Here is a 23108-nt window from a genome sequence, read left to right as displayed (position 1 = left end):
CAATTGACATGTCAGTCGCACTTCGTTGGTTTTCTCAATTTTCTATATACTCTGTGTCATCTCTTCCTCACCTCATTATTCAATCGTTGTATGTATTACAAAAAGAACACATAGTTATGGGCAAAACCATAAAATTTCCACGAAAATTCAATTCGTGACTGAATTTACTTGCGGGTTAATAATTTTCCGGAAAGTTCTCTCACATTTCTATTAAAAACAAATCAAGACGTTCGAAAATGTTATTTTTTTAGTCATTTTAGTCTAAAGTTAATTTCAACGGATTATTGTGACGATCAATAGACCACGCCGAGACCAAGTCTAGACCTAATGAAGTCTATGTAGTTAAAATATAATGACTAGCGACTGACGTAGCGTCAATGGTTGCCAAAATTATGCCGGCGTATAATACTATATTTATCCAATATTCGACGCCGTGACTCTGTTTTTTGTACCAGATGTAAAGTCGCTATTCTGTCGCATATAAAACATATCCAGGACCCTCTCCGGATTTCACCCATATGGATAGATAAAAAAAATTAACATCCATAAAAAATCATCTCAACAATTTAGACCGGCATTTTAGCAATGAGCCAACCGACGCAATCGTTCACATCTCAATTATCATTTTTGCGATACCGGTTTCCGATCCTGGTCAGTAACTAGCGTGAAAATGTAAATTACTGGTCAAAATTTAATTAAAATTACGTGTCTATCAACGCTCTTAAAACATAATGGTGCTGATGACCCAAACGTTTAGATGTACTCAGTTCAAGAAACCGATAAACTGCAGTTTTTATTTGCATATTCAATTGCTGTTTATTTTTTATTAATTTCTAGACAATTTTGCAAGTAATTGTTTTAACACATATCAATGGTAATATTAGAAAAATGTGTATGTATTCCTTTATTTATTACAATTTATTTGCACATGTACATGTGCCTTTTGTCTCTCTTTTCTTCTTTGTATCTTTTTTTTGTGTTTTGTACAATAAAGAGTAAATAAATAATAAATAAATATACAAACAGTTGAAGAATTATCGATATGGAAAAGGATTTAATAAACTGACAGTTGTTTCATCTTGCTATTTTATTTTCGAAACATTTTACTTGACGTTACGAAAATCGGAATGACGTTTTAATTTTTTCGCTACGAAACGATAATAGTATGAGGCATATGAAATGAAATTTTAATTAAATGTATAAATGAAACTCTACCTCCCTTGATCACGTCATAACATAAGAATGACTAAACCGATTTCATTCAGCTTTTTTTTCACTTTTCTATAACTTTTTAGAAGGTTCCCACGGAAAGAAAATTTTAATTAAAAAAATTGCGCAGAAAACTAAAGAATGTCTAAGAAGTTAACGTCTACGTCTACTAATGAATTTGAATTTAACACACAGCGATTTTTTTTTTCATTTTATTTTTAAATAAATATAATATATGTCTATAACTGTAACAAATATATCGCCATTCATTCAGCATGCGCTGGAATAGGGTGTTCTGCTATATTTGATTTTACTCTTTTTATCAAAATTCAAATAACTTGTTTTTACTACATTTCTTTAAAACTTCCTGTATTCATATATATATTGTATAATTAATTGCTAAGTATACAGAACTGAAATAAGTCATATACCCTATTGTATTGATTGATTTAGTTGGAATAATTTCTGACACCACTGATCCTCTTCTCACACACCCCCTAATAAAAAGCTACAAGATCCTCGAGATCTATAAGTATTTTTCCCTAGTAACAAACACAGGCCGAACCGCGAACAAAACTATTAAATAAATAAGCGTTTTTCTTACAGATCGTTTCACATCGATATTTAGGGCCCATCCAACGAACACGCTTAATTGCAATTAATCGGGTTAATACGTAAATTGGTGCTGTATTGGACGATTTGTTACCCACTTACTGGCATGGTGCTGGCTGATTGTAAGATTGTTTATCTTCTTTTAATAAGTTTAATCAACTGTAATCACATGGTATTAGAGATTCTTGGATAAAGCCGATACTAGGATATGTGAGTTAAGTTGAATTAGTCATTATTTACTTTAGAATTGAACTGGTAATTGCAGTTGTGTTTATTTTATAGTTATTATTATAGGTATGTTTTGTTGTAAATGTTTTAAGTTTTTGTTAGCGAAGCAATCAATAGTATTGTAGTAAGTAATATAAACAAAATATCTTGTTTTACGGAGCGTGTAGCATGGCCTCCGGAACAGCGTGGCTTGCGACAAGATGCAATGACAATATTTGACGTCTCTATATGCTGTGTTGCGTCGCCTTTGGAGTCTAGTCCAAAATAAAATTAGTCGCAAATAAACACAAATTCAATTTTGGCAGAACATATTCGCACAGTATTACAAATTATTCATATTAAGAATTTTACACAGTCGCTCCAATTATTTCCATTTGGTTAATTACATCCCATTAGTTTTGCATTTAGATTTATGGATTTCAATCGTTTTTGTTTTAGCATTTATGCTCTATAGATGCCTAAAGGAATTCTGAACGTACTAAAAATCTAAAACTACCTTTATCAACTATTCGGGTATCGAATTATACGGACAGAGTCGTGGGCTGAAGGTAGCAATATTTAAACACGACAATTACCTAACTAAAAATATTAATGTCAATGGAAACTTGTAATTTCTGGTATTGTTTACTTAATTGTCAACTTAAACATAATATCGGATCTTTAACAAAATGGGATTTTAATAACAGTGAAGTGGAACGAAGAGCCCTCAATGTCATTAAGTTAAAAACTTTACGAAACACTTAAATCGAATATTCGAAACTTACAAACAGTTATCGATAATACGAGTTAATTATAATCGATTTATTCGATTGTTCGTTGTAATCGTAACATGAATTGTGTCGATTCGGCGCGCGTAATTTCACCCATTACATCTGTTCACAAATTTATAATTTGCGTGTAAAAATCCGTTCTAACACGAAAACGATTCTTATGTCATTGACATAACGTTTATAATCAACGTGTTTAATATTAAATGCGGCTAATGACACGTTTTTAATTAACCATAATGAACCGTAGAATGTCGGAGTAACGGAAAGCTTGTATTATTAAGTGTGACCAATTTTTCAGTTTATAGCTATGCATGTGATCCCGACGTTAGCTCGCAAACGCAAAACTGATATTAATGGATCATTTTCAGAAGGAAACCATTACGTCTAAACTGACGTGATTAGTGTTTCGTAGTATGAAAATTAACCTTTATTATGCACTTGTACATTTGCTTTATGAGACTTCATGGGTGTAGCATTTGTTTCTAGTATTGTTATCGGAAACTAAGGTTATACGTCCATACATTTTAAACTATAATTAAATATGAAAGGTCAAGAAATATGAAGTAACTCACTAGGATTTATATAACGTAAGAATAATGTCGAGAGGAATATACTCAAAGAAAATATTTAACGGAAATTTTGAATTTTTACTAATTTTATACTTAAGTAGGGTACAAACATTTAATGGTGACATTCTATCAAACCGTGTATGTATTCATCCTAACATATAAACAACTTCATAAATGTGCAATACAATACCATCATAATTATTCTCCTTCACGATTCAGGAAGTAACAATACAAGGGTCTCGAAATGTCAATAACAATAAGTCAATAGCCAAGTAATTATTTAAAATTTTCAATACAAATGTCATATTACGTACATCAATTAAGTTGTATGACACGAAAGCAATCACTTACCAAAAACATTAGACAATAGAAAGTTGCAATACGAAATAATTGCCATCACAAATTATAGAACAATAAGCTAAAAGAACTTTACACGTAACGCGGGTCAGTGAGCGAATGTACAAACATGTATTGGGGCATAGAGAATTAAAAAAGTATTTTTCTCACAATAAATAAAGCTGCGGAAATTCTGTTAACGGACCTACCGGTCGTAAAATTCATAAATTTTTTGAATTTCGAATTCGCATTGCAAGGTTAGGTTAAATGCATTTTTCGTTCATGCTACTTTTTATCTATGGACACTAAAATGAAATGTTGCTTTGAACATTTTAGACGATATTTATTTTTTATTACATTAGCTTTACTAATTTTATGATTATCGGGACTTTCAAAACCCCAATAAAAAGTTATAAGTTATCTAAAATTTTTTGATGTCTTTATTATAGATCTGTATTTTTTCAAGCAGGATAAATTTAATAAAATTAATAGAATAAAAAAAATTACAAAGTGTAAAAATAGATATAAAATGAATATCACAAATGTAAAATCATACTGAACATAACAGGGAATACAAGTTTGTACCCGTGTATAATGGTCATATTTTTTATACATGTAATACTGCACATTACTTTAATAGACCGTTTAAGAATCGTCCGATCTACGCCTGTTAAAAATAGTTATAGTCAAGAAATTATCCAAAAAGTTTCCCGGTACCCGGTCGAACACGCGAACGTTAATTGCATCTAATTAATTTATTACATGTATTAAACAATTAACAAAGCGGTATCTTGATGTATTATTGTTATTGAATACTGGACGCCACGCGCAGTTACGACTCTGCCCAATTGACTTATCTTTGAAATTAATGGGCGCGCTAGCATCACGCGATATCGTTTGTAATTGAACGTCGAAAGCAGATCTAATTGTTATGGAATTACGACTTTTTTATGTTAAAGGGTTGATTGCTATTGGTCGATGAACTTTTGTTTTTAATTTCGGAAGGAAGGTGGCTTATATTGTACTGAATTTACTTAAAGAAGACTTCATCGGTATTCAGTTAAAAAATAGAACTTTACTGCAAATACATAGTGCATTATAAAAACATTCTATACGAAAGTTATTTTAAATTTAAATTGAAGGAAAATTTAATTTATTAAGGTTTTTAAACATAAAAATAACCGTAATCAGTTGTAGAAGGAAAACAATCATAGCAACGGATATGAATAATATTGCATTACCTCCCCTAAAATGGTTGCTAAAGTCATTACCGACAAATAATAATGTTCCCCTCATAAAGGTATAAATAAGGGAGGAAACACCAAATGGCAAATGAAATTTCGTTGAACGCAGCACTGGTTCTCACCCGTTTGAGTTCAGAGTAGCGTCGTCATCGTCATCGCGAGGAATTTTTACAATTTAATTATAATTTCGTATTTTTAAGTTACCGAAAACCTCCATATTCAGAACTTGGGTATTTTTTTATTCAATAAATATCTTTATATTCTACCTCTGACTCCCAAAGTACACACTATTCGTAGTAGAGTAGCGTATTGTAGTTATTGGTACCTAAATATTCGAAAAGCTTTGAACCACTACCACCAGACTAAGTAGTACATCATATTGACGTGACTTTCGCCTTAATCTATCAAAAGTGCGTATCTACGGTCGACGATGTCTATTGAAATGGCATATGAAAACAATTATAAAGTTCCTCGTGCGTCTAGTCAATATACATGATGTAATGATTTCTTATGTTTACGCGAATGTTAGACATTAAAATTGAACTATTTTTCGGATTTTATCGCGGTTTTTTACGGGGGGGGGGGGGGACTGAGGTGTTGTTCATCCGTAAAGTCAAAGTTGTAGGTAGATATTGTAACGTGTGACCATGAACCACCCCGTGACCATGAAGGCTGCAAAGTCTTCGAAACGTCGGGAAAAATAAAATATAAAAAACCGCAATAAAATCCGAAAAATAGTTTAATTTTAATACATGATTTAGTTTTACCTGGTCTAAAATCAAACCAGTTTTAATAACACCCACTCTAAACAATTCGAACATAAACCCACGCCAACGTTGACAAATGAAACTCAAACACCGATGACTTATTGTCTTCCACAACAAAAAATCATTGTTCCAACCCCAAACGCGGATTGACGGGCCGTTTCTTTCTCATACACCCTAATTCGGCAACAAAACGAAATTAGAAATCGTCTGCGCGTCGAACACCGGTAAATGGAGAAACGATTGCCAATTTACCAACCCTACCTCGTCTTAATTGATGCAGACTACTCCTTAAACTAGCGGGTTATAGCGAAAGTAATTTGTCATCGGTTAGCTAAGCAGAGATGGGAGGCATTCGCGGCTGTAGGGTTGCCACTTTCGAATCCTTAAATTCGCAATTTTCTTATATGGATATATTGACGTTGTTACTGTGAGCTATTTAAGATGTCGGTTGTGTGTGCGTTTTTTTTTATTATAAAATTGTATTGTTATTTAACAATAGATTACGTAGTATAACGATATTATACCCTTTATTTGAAATTACTCACAATTGTTGGGAGTACGAATAAAGTAAAGGAACATAACATTAAACATTTAAATATAAAAAATAAAAGTAACATATTTTTTCAATTACCGAATCTCATTAAATTACATTTCGTCAAATGCATCGTTTTAAAATTTACAGCACTGCCAAATTTACAGGTCACCTAATTACACCGTTTTGTTTAACCCGGTGCTCGGCAGCAATTTCGCTGGCAACCCATCCGCGGACCAGCCTCCGAAGGCACGTCTCCACGCTAATGACATCCCGCATAATTAGGAACCGCCACCATCTACTAATTACATAAATTGCCCACTAAACTCAGCTATAATTTCGCTTAGCGCTTAAACGAGCCGGCTTAAGATCGCGTACAAATTATACCATTCATTTGTACGATTATCGTGTCGTATACGGATTTGTTTTTTGTTCGTTATTGTCGTTCGTGTTAACACGGTAAGTGAGTTCTGGGATCTGTGTGATAGATTCTGAGTTTTAAATATACTTATACTCTTGTGATTTATTGAACTGACTTGACTGCCTCGATGGCGTAGTTGTAATACATACTTGAGTACGGCTATGACGCTGAGGTCCTGGGTTCGCATCGAAAATGAGGTTTTTCTATCTTAATATCTTCTACATACCTGGCTGATCTCCGCTGAGGTTGGCTGCCGTGGCCGAAATTTGGCTTGCAGGTATTCATTAATTAATTATTAAACTACACATGGATAGGTCAAAATTAGAATGGCGACCAAAAATAATCCAAGATACTGTGTATATTTTGATATTATATTATATACTTTATTATATGAGTAAGACAATCTGTTTTAAATAGGAAAAGCTCAAAGAGGACATTTTAGCGCAATATAAAAGGAAACCTTTAAAATTAGGACATTCGTTCGCACCTTTTTACATGTTTTAAATAAACTATAAGTCTTTGATAAGAAAACAGTGGAAACAAAACACGACTTGACTAAACATGAATTATAAATACAGTTCCTTCAATTCCAAGTAAAACTGGCCTGCATCGAACCGTGAGGCGATGTACTGTCGAATCTATATCAAGCGTATTTTCCCGCCAGAATGTTACAATGCACGGCGAACCTTTATTTTGGTAGCCATCTATAATGAAGTGTTTGGATTTTATGATCAATGTACTAAATGTATGTACATTATTGGTAGTAAGATATATTTTATATCCGCCCGGATAGCGATCACCGCAATGTGTTAAAACCCGACGTAGTGGCCCAAGTGTGTCGCGTTCCGGGATCAGTATACATCCGGTTTCAACAGGCCGGCATAACTGTGTCGACTGTCGAGGGGTAATCGTCTCTCGTCAGTCGACATTCTACTGGACCCCACTCCACTTACCTTCAGTTGCAGTGGGATTATTTTTCCATGCTCGTAAAAATATACTTTGTACAATGTACAATTATAAATCATTAAAATATTTGACTACTCCAAAATTCACAATTGATAACTTTATAATGATTTACAAGCCTCCAGAATACTAACTCTATTATACGTTCCACATTATTTGTCTAAGAACCTGTCACACAATGACTAAACGCTAACGTCAAAATATAGTGTGACCAAATACAAAAGTCAAGTTCCTAAATAAATTGTAAGCGGAAGAACGCATTCAGCATTAACTATTTTATACGTTAACTGGCGGTTAACATATCCTTTAAAATTATGAAACAAGTTCTAAGGAATCGTACAATAACTTTTCCATTTTATCCACAGATCAACCCACGATTAGCCAATCGTCCAGCAACGTGGTGGATGGCATCAACTTGGAAGACATCAAGGAGTTTGCGAAGGCGTTCAAACTGCGACGGCTTGGCCTAGGCCTCACCCAGACACAAGTGGGCCAAGCCCTGTCGGTCACCGAAGGCCCCGCGTACAGCCAGAGCGCGATTTGCAGGTACTTTTTTATATATATACACGTACAAACGGCCATTATCATACTTTGAATAACACGATATAACGCATTTTATAGTTTGTTAGTTCTAGCTTGGGATGATCGTGGAATGAAGATGGTTTAAATTTCGAACATGGAAAATATTTAAATTCGTTCTATGTTCGAATATTAAAAAAATATTTTTTAAGCTTTTTTCCGAATCTAGAACTATCACAATTGCATTTATTTTAAAAGTTGATTATTTATATAAAGTTGAGTAGAACTGAGATTATTTTTATTTGATTTTGAAACGAAATATTATTTATAAACTCAAGCTGTTTTTATATCAGTGTTGCTGAAATATATAAAAATGAAAAAATGTATTAAATGTTTTCTGAAAGGATAAAGTTGCACGCTTGTCGAAATCGCATTTGAATCTACGTGAAACAAAAATATGAGTTGTAAAAACTTATAATAACATCATTCATAATATTTTCTCTGGGCTTACACTAATCATAAATATTAAATAGAAATTAATTTTGTACTTTATTACTTTTAATAACTTAGCTAATGACGCAGTAAAAAAAAATTACCAAGTTCATAGTTTTCGTTCCGCCCAAAGTCAGTCGGATATAATTCCCAAACTTTTTAATATCGTTAATTGAAGTGATTTGTAAAACAGCACGACTCCTTTCGTTGCTTACAATTCATTTAATTAATTACCATTGGACGGCTTCCGTTCTGCTATGTCGTGGCTTACACAATTTTTTACTTGGCCACGCGGGCCATGTCTCTCCTAATTATTTTTTTGATATTATCTATAGTTTCATTTCTGTGTTTACCATTTTTATTTAATTGTCTGGTGGGTTAATTGTCCGCGTTTGATATAAATGTGTATGAATAGTGATGAATGATGAGTGATGTCTGTCATTACGGTTTAAATTCGGTTAATTTTAATCAAAGTATGAACAAAAGATATTATGGAAAGATTTCCATTCTTTAACGGTCTGCTGGTTATATTTCTAAAATGTTCCCATAGTCAATAAATAAGTTAGTGAGCTTCAAAATCATTAAAGCAAATAACTGAGTCTAGTTACATATCCATGTTATAATGTTTGCTATTTAAACCGATCTACCCGCTATTTATAAAGGGTCGAAGATCTTTTTATAGTGTACCTTACATCCTAACAACAAATACTTAAAGGGACAAATTAATTACTCACGAAGGCATTACGGCTGTTATGTTTAATTGAATCAAATCATCGGCCGATGTTGCCAGCGGAACAAATCGAATTTCGATGCAAAACGCCACGAGACGTACCGAACCTTAGATTTCAATCCGCGCCCCAAACGAGTTCGTATAATAAAATCATTAATCGTTACTTCTGTTCCAGTTAATTAATTATCTTGCCGGTAATTACTTTTTTCGTGTAATTAAAAAGAGTAAAATTCCCCTGTCTTTTGTACCGTCGTGATTTCATTTTCCATTAATTTTTCTTTCTTCTCCCTACAATTTGGTGTCGTGACGTCGCTACATAGTTACCCCTTTCATTACACTGGACTTAATTAATTTGCATTTTAATTAAAACATATTATTATTTAAGAAAAGAATTCGTTTAACTCGTCATTTCTACGGTAAATTGGTGCTTTTGTTCCAATTTTCATAATAAGTACCCGTTTGAATGGGGTTGCTAATTAAAAAACTTGATAAAACGAGTTGATAGTTCAATTCGCGGAAAGTTTATTTTGGCAGTCATAATTACACGAATCATATTTCTTTGTACACATTCATAATTACTTTTTATTGTTGTTAGTTTACTAGAAAAAGATAATTCTAGTCGTAATGAACGATGGAATGAATGATAAACTCATTCATTGATTCGTTCATTGATCGGGATTTAAACATAAGTGGGTGTGTTGTTTTTGAATGCCGGAATAACATTGAATGAACTAGCAGTTGGGAAGTTGAAATTACAATTTTATACCACGTAGCGTGAGTCAGTTCGGCTCGCTGCTTATTTTGAAAGATCTCGAGACAATCAACATCTTGACAAGAACCTTTGAATTACTTTCGTGATTAATTTTATACGACGAAAAAGTAAGAATAACAAAAAGTTATTAATATTAAGTAACTTCCATAAAACGTTACCAAGTACGTATAATATAGCTTCTTCTACAATTAAGTTATTGTTTTTGGGAAAACATCTGTAAGATAAGCGTGCAGCTTTACTCCTCAGTGCAATATAGATTTGTATGACTGACGCTCTCTCTTGCGAGCTCGTCGCCCAGTGGATCCACATCTAACATTACTTATTACCGTCCCCAGTGCCCTGGCTTCGCAGATGCTAGCAGCTCAACTGTCTTCACAACAACAAAACATGTATGTGTTTTGTTTTTTATCCATAAAACCATCTCTGAATTTGCCTTCATCATCTGTACATACATCAACGAAGATAAATTCAGAGATACCCAACTTACATGCATTAAGTACACGCTTTGCTCATATACTATCCAGTCGCGTAGTGTCTTTAAATCAAAATGTTTCAACGCTGTTTAATGTAATCTTATCTGGATCAGCGATCCGTGCATCGTACCGCGTACGCCGTCATTATTTGTAATTAACGGTTTTGACGCCATTTCTTATTTCCTCCTCACACGTGCTAGGTTATTTGCATTCGTCGTAACTCGTGATCACAGCCGGCCGCGCACCTCGTTTGATGTTCTATGTTCGCGTCCCAACTACAACCGACCGTGTCCGCACATGACTTATTGTTATGAGAACTTTATCATTTGTTACAAACATCACTTTAGTAATCTAACTTTCCATCTAATGTGGCATGATGTATTGTTTCATTATTTTTTATTATTTTATTTTATATTTTGTTATTAATTCATTTTGCGCAATTCAAAGCCAGGGCATTGGCATACGTTACCTTTCGCTTGTAATTGAATTCTTTGTTTCGTTACCACGTTCGGTATTAATCAAACTGATTACCCCGGTCAGGCTAAATTGCCTATTGTTTTTTCCATCTCTCAGTCTGGTATAGTTAACGCGATGTCAATGTCCTGCGTACGCTAGGAGTTAGATAGACCGCGTAAGAAGCTTCGCATCGCAAATTTTTGTTTGACCGGTGCGTTGATCTAACATTAAATTTATGTTCGATACAGATTTGAGAAATTGGATATAACACCAAAAAGTGCGCAGAAAATCAAACCGGTGCTCGAACGTTGGATGAAGGAGGCTGAGGAAAGGTAATTATGATTATGTTCGTGGTATTGTGTGACACCGTGGACGTGAATATTTGGCCTGTAAAGCTTAGCGACGTTGCGATATACATTTCTCAAATCTGGACTATCGCTTCCGGCTAGGTTTTGTACGTTATGTTCCGCTTATCACTTCTCATACTAACATTCATTCACACCGAAATTAGGAATACACATGTACCGGTGAGCTATGATTGCGTCGTTACAGCCGATGTTTTTTTTTTCGTTTTAGATCGAGCAGCTTTTACGACGAATCGGAGTACAAAAGGTACATAATTTAATGTAAATCGTGTTCCTAATTTCAGTTGTAGGACGCTTGCACGTTTTTTTAGACGTTATTGTGCAGAAAGGATCCCGTTCAAAATATTTTCCGTCAGTTGGTGCTTATTTTTTTTTATTTTTTTATTAATTAAAAAAAAAATTTACTCATCTAGTCAGTTGCCGTTGAAGGTATTATATAAAATAACCACTGAGGTGTCTTGGATAAAACTGTCTCTATATTAAAATAATAAATTTGCAATTGTATTTTACAACTATCTAAAGTTTGATGTCGTTAAGATCCTTTCTACAAAACTACGTCCCTTTTTGCATGTTATACTTTGCTTTTTATTATATATTTATTATTAAAGTATTTATTTAACAATTAACTCAAACGTATATGTGTAACACATTGTTTTTATTGTGTAAACGATCGTCAACCAAGCGGCAAACAACGTCAAATAGGATCGGGAATAACAGGAAGACAATTTACTGGATCACAATACGGGAAATCTTCAATGAAGTGATTCCCTTTCGGAACCGTTAAAGTGGCGCGAATGTCTTGTGGATTGTGCCAATTTAGATAAACAAAGAGTTTGAAAGATTAAAGTATATATAGAAAAATATTTGTACAAATGTAGTTCTATTAATTTAAAATAAATTTAGTTTATTAATTCTTTTAATTGCGGCTTTAAAAACGTTTAAAAATCTAAAGCCGGTGTTAAATACGTTACAATTGCGATCAACAGAAGGGCAACTTATTCAGATACGTTCCTTATTGACTTCGACAGCACGTTTCATAAACATCTCCCATAACAAACAAGTAAACAGAAAAACAAATTCAAATTACCAGGTGCCACTTAAATCTCCGACGCTCACATTATTATAAGTCTGGATCTATTGGTTATACATTTTGCACCATTAAAATTTATTATCTTGCAACGGGATGCGTTTAACATTGCAAATGCAGTGCAATCCTTACGCCATGACGGTAATTTTTAACAAGCGTCTCAGTTAGTGACACTTCTCGAATTAATTCCACTGAATTAATAAGATGCTTCTGTTTCTGTTCGGATCTGCGTTTATAATTATGATTGTTGTTCCTTAAGGGTTTCGGTTTAAAATGCCTTGTCATTTTTTAAGTGCGTCTTCTTTTTCGTTCGTTCTGTGTTTGCAGTGTACTGAATGTTGTTGCAGTTTCGAATATAATTAATAGGTTCTATCGGTAAATAAGCACGTATACGAACACGAAATTTTAAAAATCGAAGGCTTAAAACGTCAAAAATTAATCTTTTCACGTAATTCTTTTTTTAAAACCATAAATTTTAGGATCTTATTATTTAAAAATAAATTTCATAATTTAAAAAGAGTACTGCTTAAAAAAGTTTCTCATGGAAAATTTACATTTTGAAAAGTCACATACGGCTTCATAGATCACAACCCAAGACAAAGTAACTAAAAGTCGATACATTTAACAAACAGTAAGTACGTCAACTGCATAAGTACCGCATAATAACGAGGTGTTTAATAAAAAGATTCATTTATGCAAGATAGCTGGAACAACATTGACATTATGAAACCAGAGCAAGGCTTATTATTAACATCGGACGAACGTTACTGTCACATTTTGATTTTTCAATGTGAACTTGAATATTATATGAGCAACGTTTAAACTATTGTTTATAATGCATTTGTCGGTTAGTGTGATATGAAGGTGGACGGATAAAATGCAAGTTTGATTAGTTAAAGTGAATTCTATTTACTAATAATTAAGGTTTGTTTTACTACTAGATACTTATTAATGATTCATATTCTTAGTGTTTAAAAAAAACGTTTCATCCATAATATCAAATACCATGTTATTTGTCCACCAGTAAAGTTTAAGATTAAGATTTTGTGTGAAGATTTGTAAGAAAAGTCTATGAATATAAAATATATTGCACTATCCGACAAAAAATACTATAATGGTAACTATTAAAATGTTGTACGTATCTTTGAGTCGTCAATACATATACATATATACATGTAAATACGCAATACGCGCGAGTTTTCGCCAAAAAAGAGAGTAATATTCACTTCCAATAAATACAAATCAAAGTAAATTCCGACTTAATCGCTTACGATAAGATAACTTTTTCTGGAAAAACAGATGACCTAAATGTGCAACAGCATTGCATACACGCACGATTATTTATTTAACTACCACATGTAAAAATCCAACATAATAAAATATGTTAAGTATTTTCACATCAATTGACAAATCACAACACGGCTTCCAATCGTTTTATTTCGTAAAACCGAACATCACCGAACGTTTGACCAATCACACGTCATATTTTACACCCAAAACGTCCACAATAACTGCGGAACTAAGTAAAGTTCGAAAAAGGATTATATTTAAATTTTTGAAAAAGGAATTATGATAGACCGTTACTTTACGGAAATGGCATAATGTTATTAAAGTTTGCCGTATCATGTTCGCTTTACTTTCAAAATAAGAACGTATAAAAACGGTAAGGAGTAAAAGTTCTATTTAAATAGCTTCCCAGCGGCCCTGTTAGTTGTAAATTCTTTTACAACTAACATTAAATCCCATTTAGACCATAGACGAAAACTTTAGCAAATAAATATGCCTATGAATTTTGCTGGTGGTAGGATATATTTTATATCCGCCCGGATAGCTACAACCGTACACACGGAGTTAAAACCCGCCATAGCGGTCCACGTAAGTGTATCGCGTTTCGGGCTCAGCCTGTGTATATCTGGTTCCAACAGGCCGGCATAATTGTGTCGACTGTCGAGGGGTAATCTCTCTCGACAGTCGACATTCTATTGACCCCACTCCAATTACCATCGGTAGCAGTGAGGTCACATTACCATATTGCCCGTATAAAAAAGTGTAACAAATCTCAACAATCTGTTTACACACTCGTATTCGTGATTATTAGTCTGTAGGTACTCGGCAAGTATTTAAATCAGGCAGTATGATGCCTTTTTACAATAGTTTATAGAAAACAGACAAAATATGAATATGACATATACTAACGATAAACGTATCGCTAGTATATGTAATGTCATACATTGCGTTAGCGTTAACGATTGTACAAAGGGATCTTGGCTTCGACCCTGATTACGATTCAACAACCAAAATTCACTATTACTCTACCAGTATAGATCTTAATGGTTGCTGACCAAGTGACCACGCTTGATCATTTCTGACCTACTTAAACAAAGAAACACGATTACTTCATTACCAGATATTAATATTAAATACGAATTAGTGGAATTCACGTTAACTTCTTACGTAATTGAGAATACGCAAATACTTCGCTGAAACACCTTGATTCCGCGAACGAGAGTAAATACAAGAAAGGATATAATTATAAGCATTAGATTCTATTATAAACTTGATTTGGCCATCATGCAAAAAGCAAATGTTGGTGGTACTGAATGTATGCCAGAAAGTCTTTTAGTAGAGTTGGTAAATAACAAATTGATAGTTACCAAAGAGTACTGTTATGTTTTACTAACATTTTTTTTGGTTGCCCTTTATTTTTGTAAAATACTAATGCGTTGGTTATCCCTACGTAATCTTGATGCAGATAAAACAGTTTATATATCCTCTAGCTTTCTATTACAAGGTTCTATGATTTTTGTTGTTTAGATAAATAAAGGAGGAACTATGATTTTTTTTTCTAATTTTTACGCGAATGACAGTGTTATATATTACATTTTTTAAATATAAATAACAAATTAAAATAGGCCCTTGTAATAGTCAGTACTCGATATGAATCTCAGAACAAAAACTTAAAAAAATCTTCTTGCGTTTAAATATGTCGGGACATTAAAACGAAAAATAAATATTACGCGAAAACGATAAACAAAATCACAAAATAATTAAACATACGTGTGAAAATCGTTATTAAAATCTTAAAAATACAAATAAATTGAAATTAAACTAATTTTCGGATTCTATCGCGGTATTCGCGTAAACATAAGAAATCATTAATACAAATAAAATCAGATCCTTGACTATGCATTTTAAATCTATTGTCGAACCTTAAAAAGAGTTTTGTAAAGGGACTGGACTGTAACTACTGCTTCGCACTACTAACATTGTGGTGGTCGGCTAATCTTACATCCAAAATGCAACCCTACAGTAACTAAATAAGGTCTATTATAATTCCAGGTACGCATCAGGGCAGAACCACCTCACAGACTTCATAGGAATGGAGCCAAGTAAGAAACGCAAGCGGCGGACTTCGTTCACTCCACAGGCTTTGGAACTACTCAACGCACACTTCGAAAGGAATACGCATCCCTCTGGTGGGTATTTTAAGGTTCAGATTTGTATATCAAACGAGAATGGCTCACTTGATAACTTCTTCCCTGCCTATAACCTCAAAAGAAACTTGATTATGTTGCCGGCATAAAGGAAATGAGTAGAGACTAGGGAGAAAGGCCTCTCTCACCTTACGCAGCACCATATTGGCTCCCAGAGTTCTGCCATTTTATATTTTACGCATACTCTCTATCTTGGATAACGAATTCATATTTTTTTATCAACCCCTAGTCTATTTTCGGGGTCAAGTAGTATATATATATAAACGTAAAATATATTATTAGACATTACAAGATATCATATGCGATGCATAGAGCAGTTTGTCATGCAAGGGTTTGAGTAGAGTTGTCACTTAATTGCCTGCTTACCTTCGGCCAACGCTTCGAAACTGTAAATTACTTATCTCTTTCTAGTTAAAAGTTCAATTTATGAACTAAGACTAAATTTTTTTCGCTACTTCGCCCGCGTGATGCAGTTTTTTACGGGATAAAAGTTTCCACTCCAAGATCTTAATCTCTAAACCAAATTTCATCGAAATCCATTTAGTAGTTTTTGAGTTTATCGTTCAAATAAACAAATCTGTCGGGGGGTTTTGTTTTACAATATGTAAAGATTTCACTTGTGCTAATCTCGGTTAAAAAAGCGGCGATAGCCTAGTTGGGTGTGGAACGGACTGCCGAGACGAATGTCCGCAGGTTCAAATCCCAAGAGCACACACCTCTGACTTTTCTAAAATCATGTGTGTATTCTTTGTGAATTTATCGCTCGATTTAACGGTGAAGGAAAACATCGTGAGGAAACCTGCACATTTGAAAAGTTCTCTATAAGAATTTCGAAGATGTGTGAAGTCTACCAATCCACACTAGTCCAGCGTGGTGGACTAAGGCCTAATCCCTCTCAGTAGTAGAGGAGGCCCGTGCTCAGCAGTGGGCAAGGGCATACAGAGCTGATATTATAATCTAGGTAGTGACTCTAGCAGGTTTTTGGCATATCGTCCTCAATGCTTCCATCGATCTTTTTACTACATAGCTTCTTATTATAGTCAATAAATCCTAATTGAAAAGGTATTGTTGCATTAAATTATTCTCGAATATTGATGCCTTTTGGGAAATATTTGTTACCGTATGGTAAATCAGCTCTACCAATTAAATTACTTAGTTTCATTAAAGTTAATATTGCATCTTATAATTTATCAATTATTAACTCTAGTTAATATATTTATAAATAACTTTTAATATCCAGTCAACAAAGTGGAAACGAATATTGTCTGCCGGCAAACAAAAACTCCTACAAAATTACTTACACTTGATTCAACGATTTTTTAATCCAAACCATACCTAAATTACCATAAAGATCTAAATAGCATACATAAAAGGATTATGACGCTATCTCAAAGTTTTTGCAAAACGAAAGCATGTCACACGAGTCTCTAAATAGACTACCGCATTTACATTACCTTCGGATATTCATAACTGTTCCACAAACATAATTTATTTATATTAAATGCACCTATTTACGACATCTGTGCAAATATAATTTCACGTGCAATTATACAATAATGTCTTTAATAATATTAAAACTTACGCGAGAATGTCTTTATTGCTATAGACGGCTATGCTCGAGCAAAAATTTACTAAAACCCAAGTCAGTTTGATTTATACGAGTGAGATTTCTAGAGCTCTAAAACCTTTACCTTAATTTTTCTAGCTATTCTATTTCTTTAAGACCGATGTTTCTTCTTATATATCTGTTATTTAAGCCAGTAGAGATCGTTTGTTGTATGGGTAATCTAGTTTACACCTTTGATATGCTCTAAAAACACTCATAAATATGTAACAGAAAGCATGTTCAGTAAGTTATGACGCCTAGACATAAACAATAGCAATATTACCGAGCATAGAGTTTCAAAGTATCATTACGTATTTCGTCATAAGACCTCAATATTTGTTATCAGTCAATACTGACTATATTATACTCAATAAGGTAGTAGTACGCAGTGGACAAAGTTATCACCAATTTCATTTTCTTACCACAAATAAGTCGAAAGTTAAAAAGGCCGTAAACGGCTTATTTCAACGGTTAAACACAGATTTAAAATGTTGGTAGGGTCTTTTACCAATTATTAATGCAAAATATTTAGTTGATTTGTACTTTGTTGCATATTATAATTATAGCACTACAAGAAAAATAACCGTCCAATTGATAACCACCTCCGTTTTTTTAAATCGGTTAAATAATCAAAAATCTCCTTTAGGGGCGCCATATTTGTTATTTTTAGTTTAAAGTAAACTTTGTTACTTAGTACAAAAAATTCGGATTTTTTTTTCACAAGGCGAGGTTTTTATTTTCCTAAACAGACTAAGTATATATACATTTATACGTCAAAGTGACATGGGCTTTACAAAAAAAAATACGACACCTAAATTTAACCCTTATTATACACATCTAATTAGTTTGGATTATAAACAAAAACACATAATTGGATAATACCGATTGACTGAAAATAAAACATGAAAGTGAATAAATAATTAAGATTAATGAGGCGAGAGCAAAGGGTATGGGAAAATTATATATAATTAGGTTGAGACGTAGCAAAACCTCATGATTAAAGGATAAAGAATTGAGTGAAAAGAACTAAAATGAACAATTTAAAAGACCATAAATTAACACTAATTACCTGTGAGCAGGGGCATGTTGTTATAAATGAAGGAGAAATAAAATGCAAACAAATACATGTATTTTCAAATATCAACCATTTTGTTTAATATGTCAAGTACAATTAGATAATTCAATAACGGGTTTTTTTAACTTAAAAGTGGGTAGTTATTTTATACATTAGTATCTAGTGTCCTGAACATAAAAGTAACAGATGTTACACAATATTAATTCGTTATAGAACAAAACAAAGCGATATTTTATGGTAGTTACATAAACGGACTCTACATCTAGAATAAGGAAGATCTCTAATTTAATCGATAACTTAATAATATATAATCGATAGAATGCTGGCCAGTTTCATCTATACTTATAATAAATCAGTAGAGAGGTCAATTCTGTACATGAAATATATTTCCAAAATAACTATCAGGGGGTGATTAGGGATCGATACTGATGCCAAAAATGCAATTAGTAAAATTTTTGTCTGTCTGTCTGTCTGTCTGTCTGTCTGTCTGTCTGTCTGTATAACCGTTATAGAAACAAAAACTACTCGACGGATTTTAACGAAACTTGGTACAATTATTTGTCATACTCCTGTGCTGGTTATAGTATACTTTTCATCACGCTACAATGAAAAGGAGCAGAGCAGTGAAGGGAAATGTTGGGAAAACGGGAGAAGTTACTCAATTTTTTAAGCTTCCGTCGCGTGTGCAACCTTAATGGTTAAAGCTACACAGAAATCATGTATAACGGAAATGTTCTCCTTAAAATTATGTAAAAAATATCCCACGACAGCATATGTCTATCTTTTATGGTTGACTCACAATAACACGTGTAACTCCCGATAGCTTAGCAGTTCGAAGCTTTCTCATTATATTTGTCTACTCTTACGTTTATAACACTCTCAGTCATCCCTAATTAAAATAGTTAACATTATTAAATATTCCATAAAAAAGAATCATAGAAATCGGTATAGAAACACCAAAGTTATACATGAAATACGCTAATAATAAGCCATCACGCGTGAATACTGAATCATGCTATAAGCTTCCTTCGATTTCACCAGGATCCCATCATCAGACCCTGACCGAACAATCGGACCACCTGCATACCACCATACATTAAAAAAACATCCCGACAAATTGAGGACCTCCTCCATTTTTGAAGTCCGAAATCCACGCGGGCGAAACTGCGAGCGGAAGCTAGTATGTAATAAAATTAAATAAATTGTCTTTCGATTTCAGGTACCGAAATCACGGGTTTGGCACACCAGCTGGGCTACGAACGCGAAGTCATCCGAATATGGTTCTGCAACAAACGTCAAGCGTTGAAAAACACCGTCAGGATGATGTCCAAGGGCATGGTCTAAACAGCCAACTGCACTCACAAGTTTTGTTTTCAACTAGAGATGCGAATGTGATTAATTTATCGACATCGATCGTTTTCGCTTCAAAATATTTCGCACGTAGATTCGTGATCTCGTTTTCACAATTAATTTGCATTAGGAGAAAGTGACTTTTATAATAATAAAAAAATAAATTGGCCTTAACCGCAAAAACATTATGCGATTCCAGCCAACAAGAAAATTAGCTATAGTATTAAGTGTGACGTAAATGTATTATAATAAACAAATTCGACTGAAATATTCGTCTCGATGTAGTTCACAATGATATGAATGGAATGTCGTAGTAATTAATATAGGTCTTTATTAGTACAAATAATGAATTGAGAATTGTCAAACGTGTTCTATCCTTGTCTAATCAACAGTAATTAAATCATAACTCATCCATAGTAAGGAATCTATAGTAACTTTGAATGCGAACATACGACGAGATTATTAAAACATTGTTACAATAAGTATACCATCAAACGTACGCTAGGAACATCAGAAGATGTCCAAACGACGTTGGTAATAGCGCTAGTAAACGTTTTTTTGTAAAAATATTGCATTTTGTAAATAAGTACAACATTATATCTTTCGGCGATAAATTTGTAATGTAGATGTTACATTAATTTATTGAAATACTCCTGAGTTGATTCGTTCTATTTAGCGAATGTTGCACTTTATAGTTTAAGAATATTGATATGTAGTGAATATTGTGTCGTCAGTCTTAGTGGCCTACTGAGATATATTGTCTTTAGTAGGTTTTGTTGATAGATAGGTACACATAAAACGGTATGTATAGCATATTAAATGTATTGTCCTACATTGTACATATTGTTTTGATAATTTTTATTTTAATAAGACGTATTATTAGTTCCATAATGTATGATTCTTTAGGCTTTTTAAAAATGTTTTATTGTAATGTAGATACTATCAAGTTGGGTTTTTTGGCGGTATTAACATTCTTTGATACATCGCAATTGTTCATTTGGTATCGAATACGCACGTTTTTTCATAGAAAATACAAGTAACAGGGGGTCTTGAATGTATACATTGACGTTATGTGCATAGTTTTCGGGTGTCGACTGTTAAACTAATAAAATTGCCTCGCATTTGGAAACGTAGATTTTGAAAATATAAATAGATTTTCCAAAATACTAAAATTTGACATTATTGTATAATTATGTTTTAAGTGATGGCCCCGGGAAGTATGCACGGATAACTTTTAGCGATTTCTAATTATTAATATAACGGATTATCGTGATCAGAGTATTAAATAATCTCATCAATGTAATCGAATAATTCATTATTATACTTGTTTTGTACCGTCTAAAATGTCGGGGAGATTAATCTTTAGATTTATCTTAGCAATTTGGGTTCCTTACGTTGATCGATTGTGAACAAACTGTCCGACCCCTAGTCTGCTGAGACAGGTGCCTTATTCATGTTTTAAACAAAATATGATAGTCATTTATAAAACCCTTTCGATTTACAATCCTAGTATGTAACTGCTGAGTTATCGACTGAGGGCAAAATTTTGAAAAATCAATTGAAAATTTGTACTTTATCTATGTCGACGTATCGTATAGGTTCATGTAAATAATTTAGTTAGATAGTTTCCACTGAAGACCTGCTGTTAACTGTATTACCAATAGTTGTAAGGCTGTAATTGTAATATTGTATGTTAATGACCAATGAAAACCAACTTGTGATCATTAATATTTGTACTGTTACCTACTACTTAACAAGAGTCGTTAAAAAATAATATTATAAAAAAAATTGAACATATTTTTCGGCTGTTGAAAAATTGTAAATACAATATTAAGGATAATAAAACTATTTGGATTTAATATTTAGGAACAAAAGAAAAATATTATCAAAATTTATATTTTCAAAAATTATTACAAATGCAAAAAAATGTGTATTTAAAAAATGGGATGTTCGGCCATAAACAAAAAATTTTCTCTCGGGTTTTTTATCGACTTACACACAACACTACAAAACACAAACAATCGAGCAGTACGGTAAACAGTGACTCTTGAATAATGTGCGATGCGGTATTGTACGTCATAGGTACTTATTGTATACGGAATCAGATTTTTCATACATCTCTTACTTCCAATAGCTGAATAATATATAACCTAATAATTTTCCCTAACACTAAAACAGAAAAAAAAAAACAAAACTGCTCAAAACAATTCCATTCTGCCAAATAAAAAAATATTAATTTAAAATTTAAAATGAAAAATCTGATTCCCAACAAACATTAGCGTAATAGAATGAAGCATAGAATGCTAAGTACAAATATAATTTTACGATAAAAACTGCTAGTCCCGTTACGAAATAATTAAATATAACACGGCAAAATCGCGTTGCACCCTGGTTTTCATGATCCATTTGTATCTAATATAATAATAGTAATACGAGAATCTACACATAATTTCAGCTGTAACACATATTCAAACCAAACTGTAACAGTATGTAATAGCGTATTCATTTTTTCTTCCTATAATGGTACAGATCGAACGATTATGGCTGCTGGTTTATGAAGAGAAGCAAAATAAAGGCAGATAACTGTTTGATTGCTTGTTTTATTCATGCCCTAAACATTGTTTAGTTTGTATAAATAGCCAAATATACACAGTCCCAGAACCTGAGAAATGTCCTGAAATCTGAAAATAAATACCCAGAATTTTATTAATGTCCTCTCGGCCTAGGCTTTAATGGCATCCTACACTTATTATTAAGGACAATAGACCGGAAGGTTTGGACTCTAAACCAAGGTTGAGTAACATTTCGGGTTTATTTAACAATTTGCCCAAAGGGGGTGCCCAGAAAAGGTCTAGCAAGTAGCTGACATACTTCAAAAATAGCATTATTATAGGTCACTTAGGTAAAGTAATAAATGAGGTCAGACAGGACAACGCCTTTGAAATCCGAACTGACACGATCAAGATGGGTGACGATCCCGTGTAGTGGCATAACAAGGTTTAAGGCGCTCAAGCGGTACGAAGGCGCGTAGTAACTAG

The 23108-nt window shown here is 33.2% G+C and overlaps 1 protein-coding gene across 10 annotated transcripts in view; it reads left to right on the top strand.

Moving 5' to 3' along the window:
* Positions 1-22661, top strand: part of LOC115439748 (POU domain, class 6, transcription factor 2) — a 156701-nt gene extending 134040 nt beyond the window's left edge. For 4 of the 10 annotated variants that reach the window (XM_030163741.2, XM_030163734.2, XM_037438526.1 and 1 more), the window contains 6 exons: positions 8017-8197; positions 10500-10553; positions 11342-11425; positions 11670-11705; positions 15885-16021; positions 19940-22661. In XM_030163741.2, coding sequence (XP_030019601.1) covers positions 8017-8197; positions 10500-10553; positions 11342-11425; positions 11670-11705; positions 15885-16021; positions 19940-20064 — 617 coding nt within the window. In that variant the 3' untranslated portion in view covers positions 20065-22661. The remainder of the gene's footprint in view (positions 1-8016; positions 8198-10499; positions 10554-11341; positions 11426-11669; positions 11706-15884; positions 16022-19939) is intronic. The other 6 variants (XM_037438521.1, XM_037438522.1, XM_030163749.2 and 3 more) reach the window with 6 other exon arrangements.
* The last annotated feature ends 447 nt before the right edge of the window (positions 22662-23108 follow it).

This window comes from Manduca sexta, chromosome 14 (genome assembly GCF_014839805.1).
Source record: "Manduca sexta isolate Smith_Timp_Sample1 chromosome 14, JHU_Msex_v1.0, whole genome shotgun sequence".
NCBI lineage: Eukaryota > Metazoa > Arthropoda > Insecta > Lepidoptera > Sphingidae > Manduca > Manduca sexta.
Note: the sequence above shows the minus strand (reverse complement) of the source record. Positions and strands in the feature narration are given on the sequence as shown.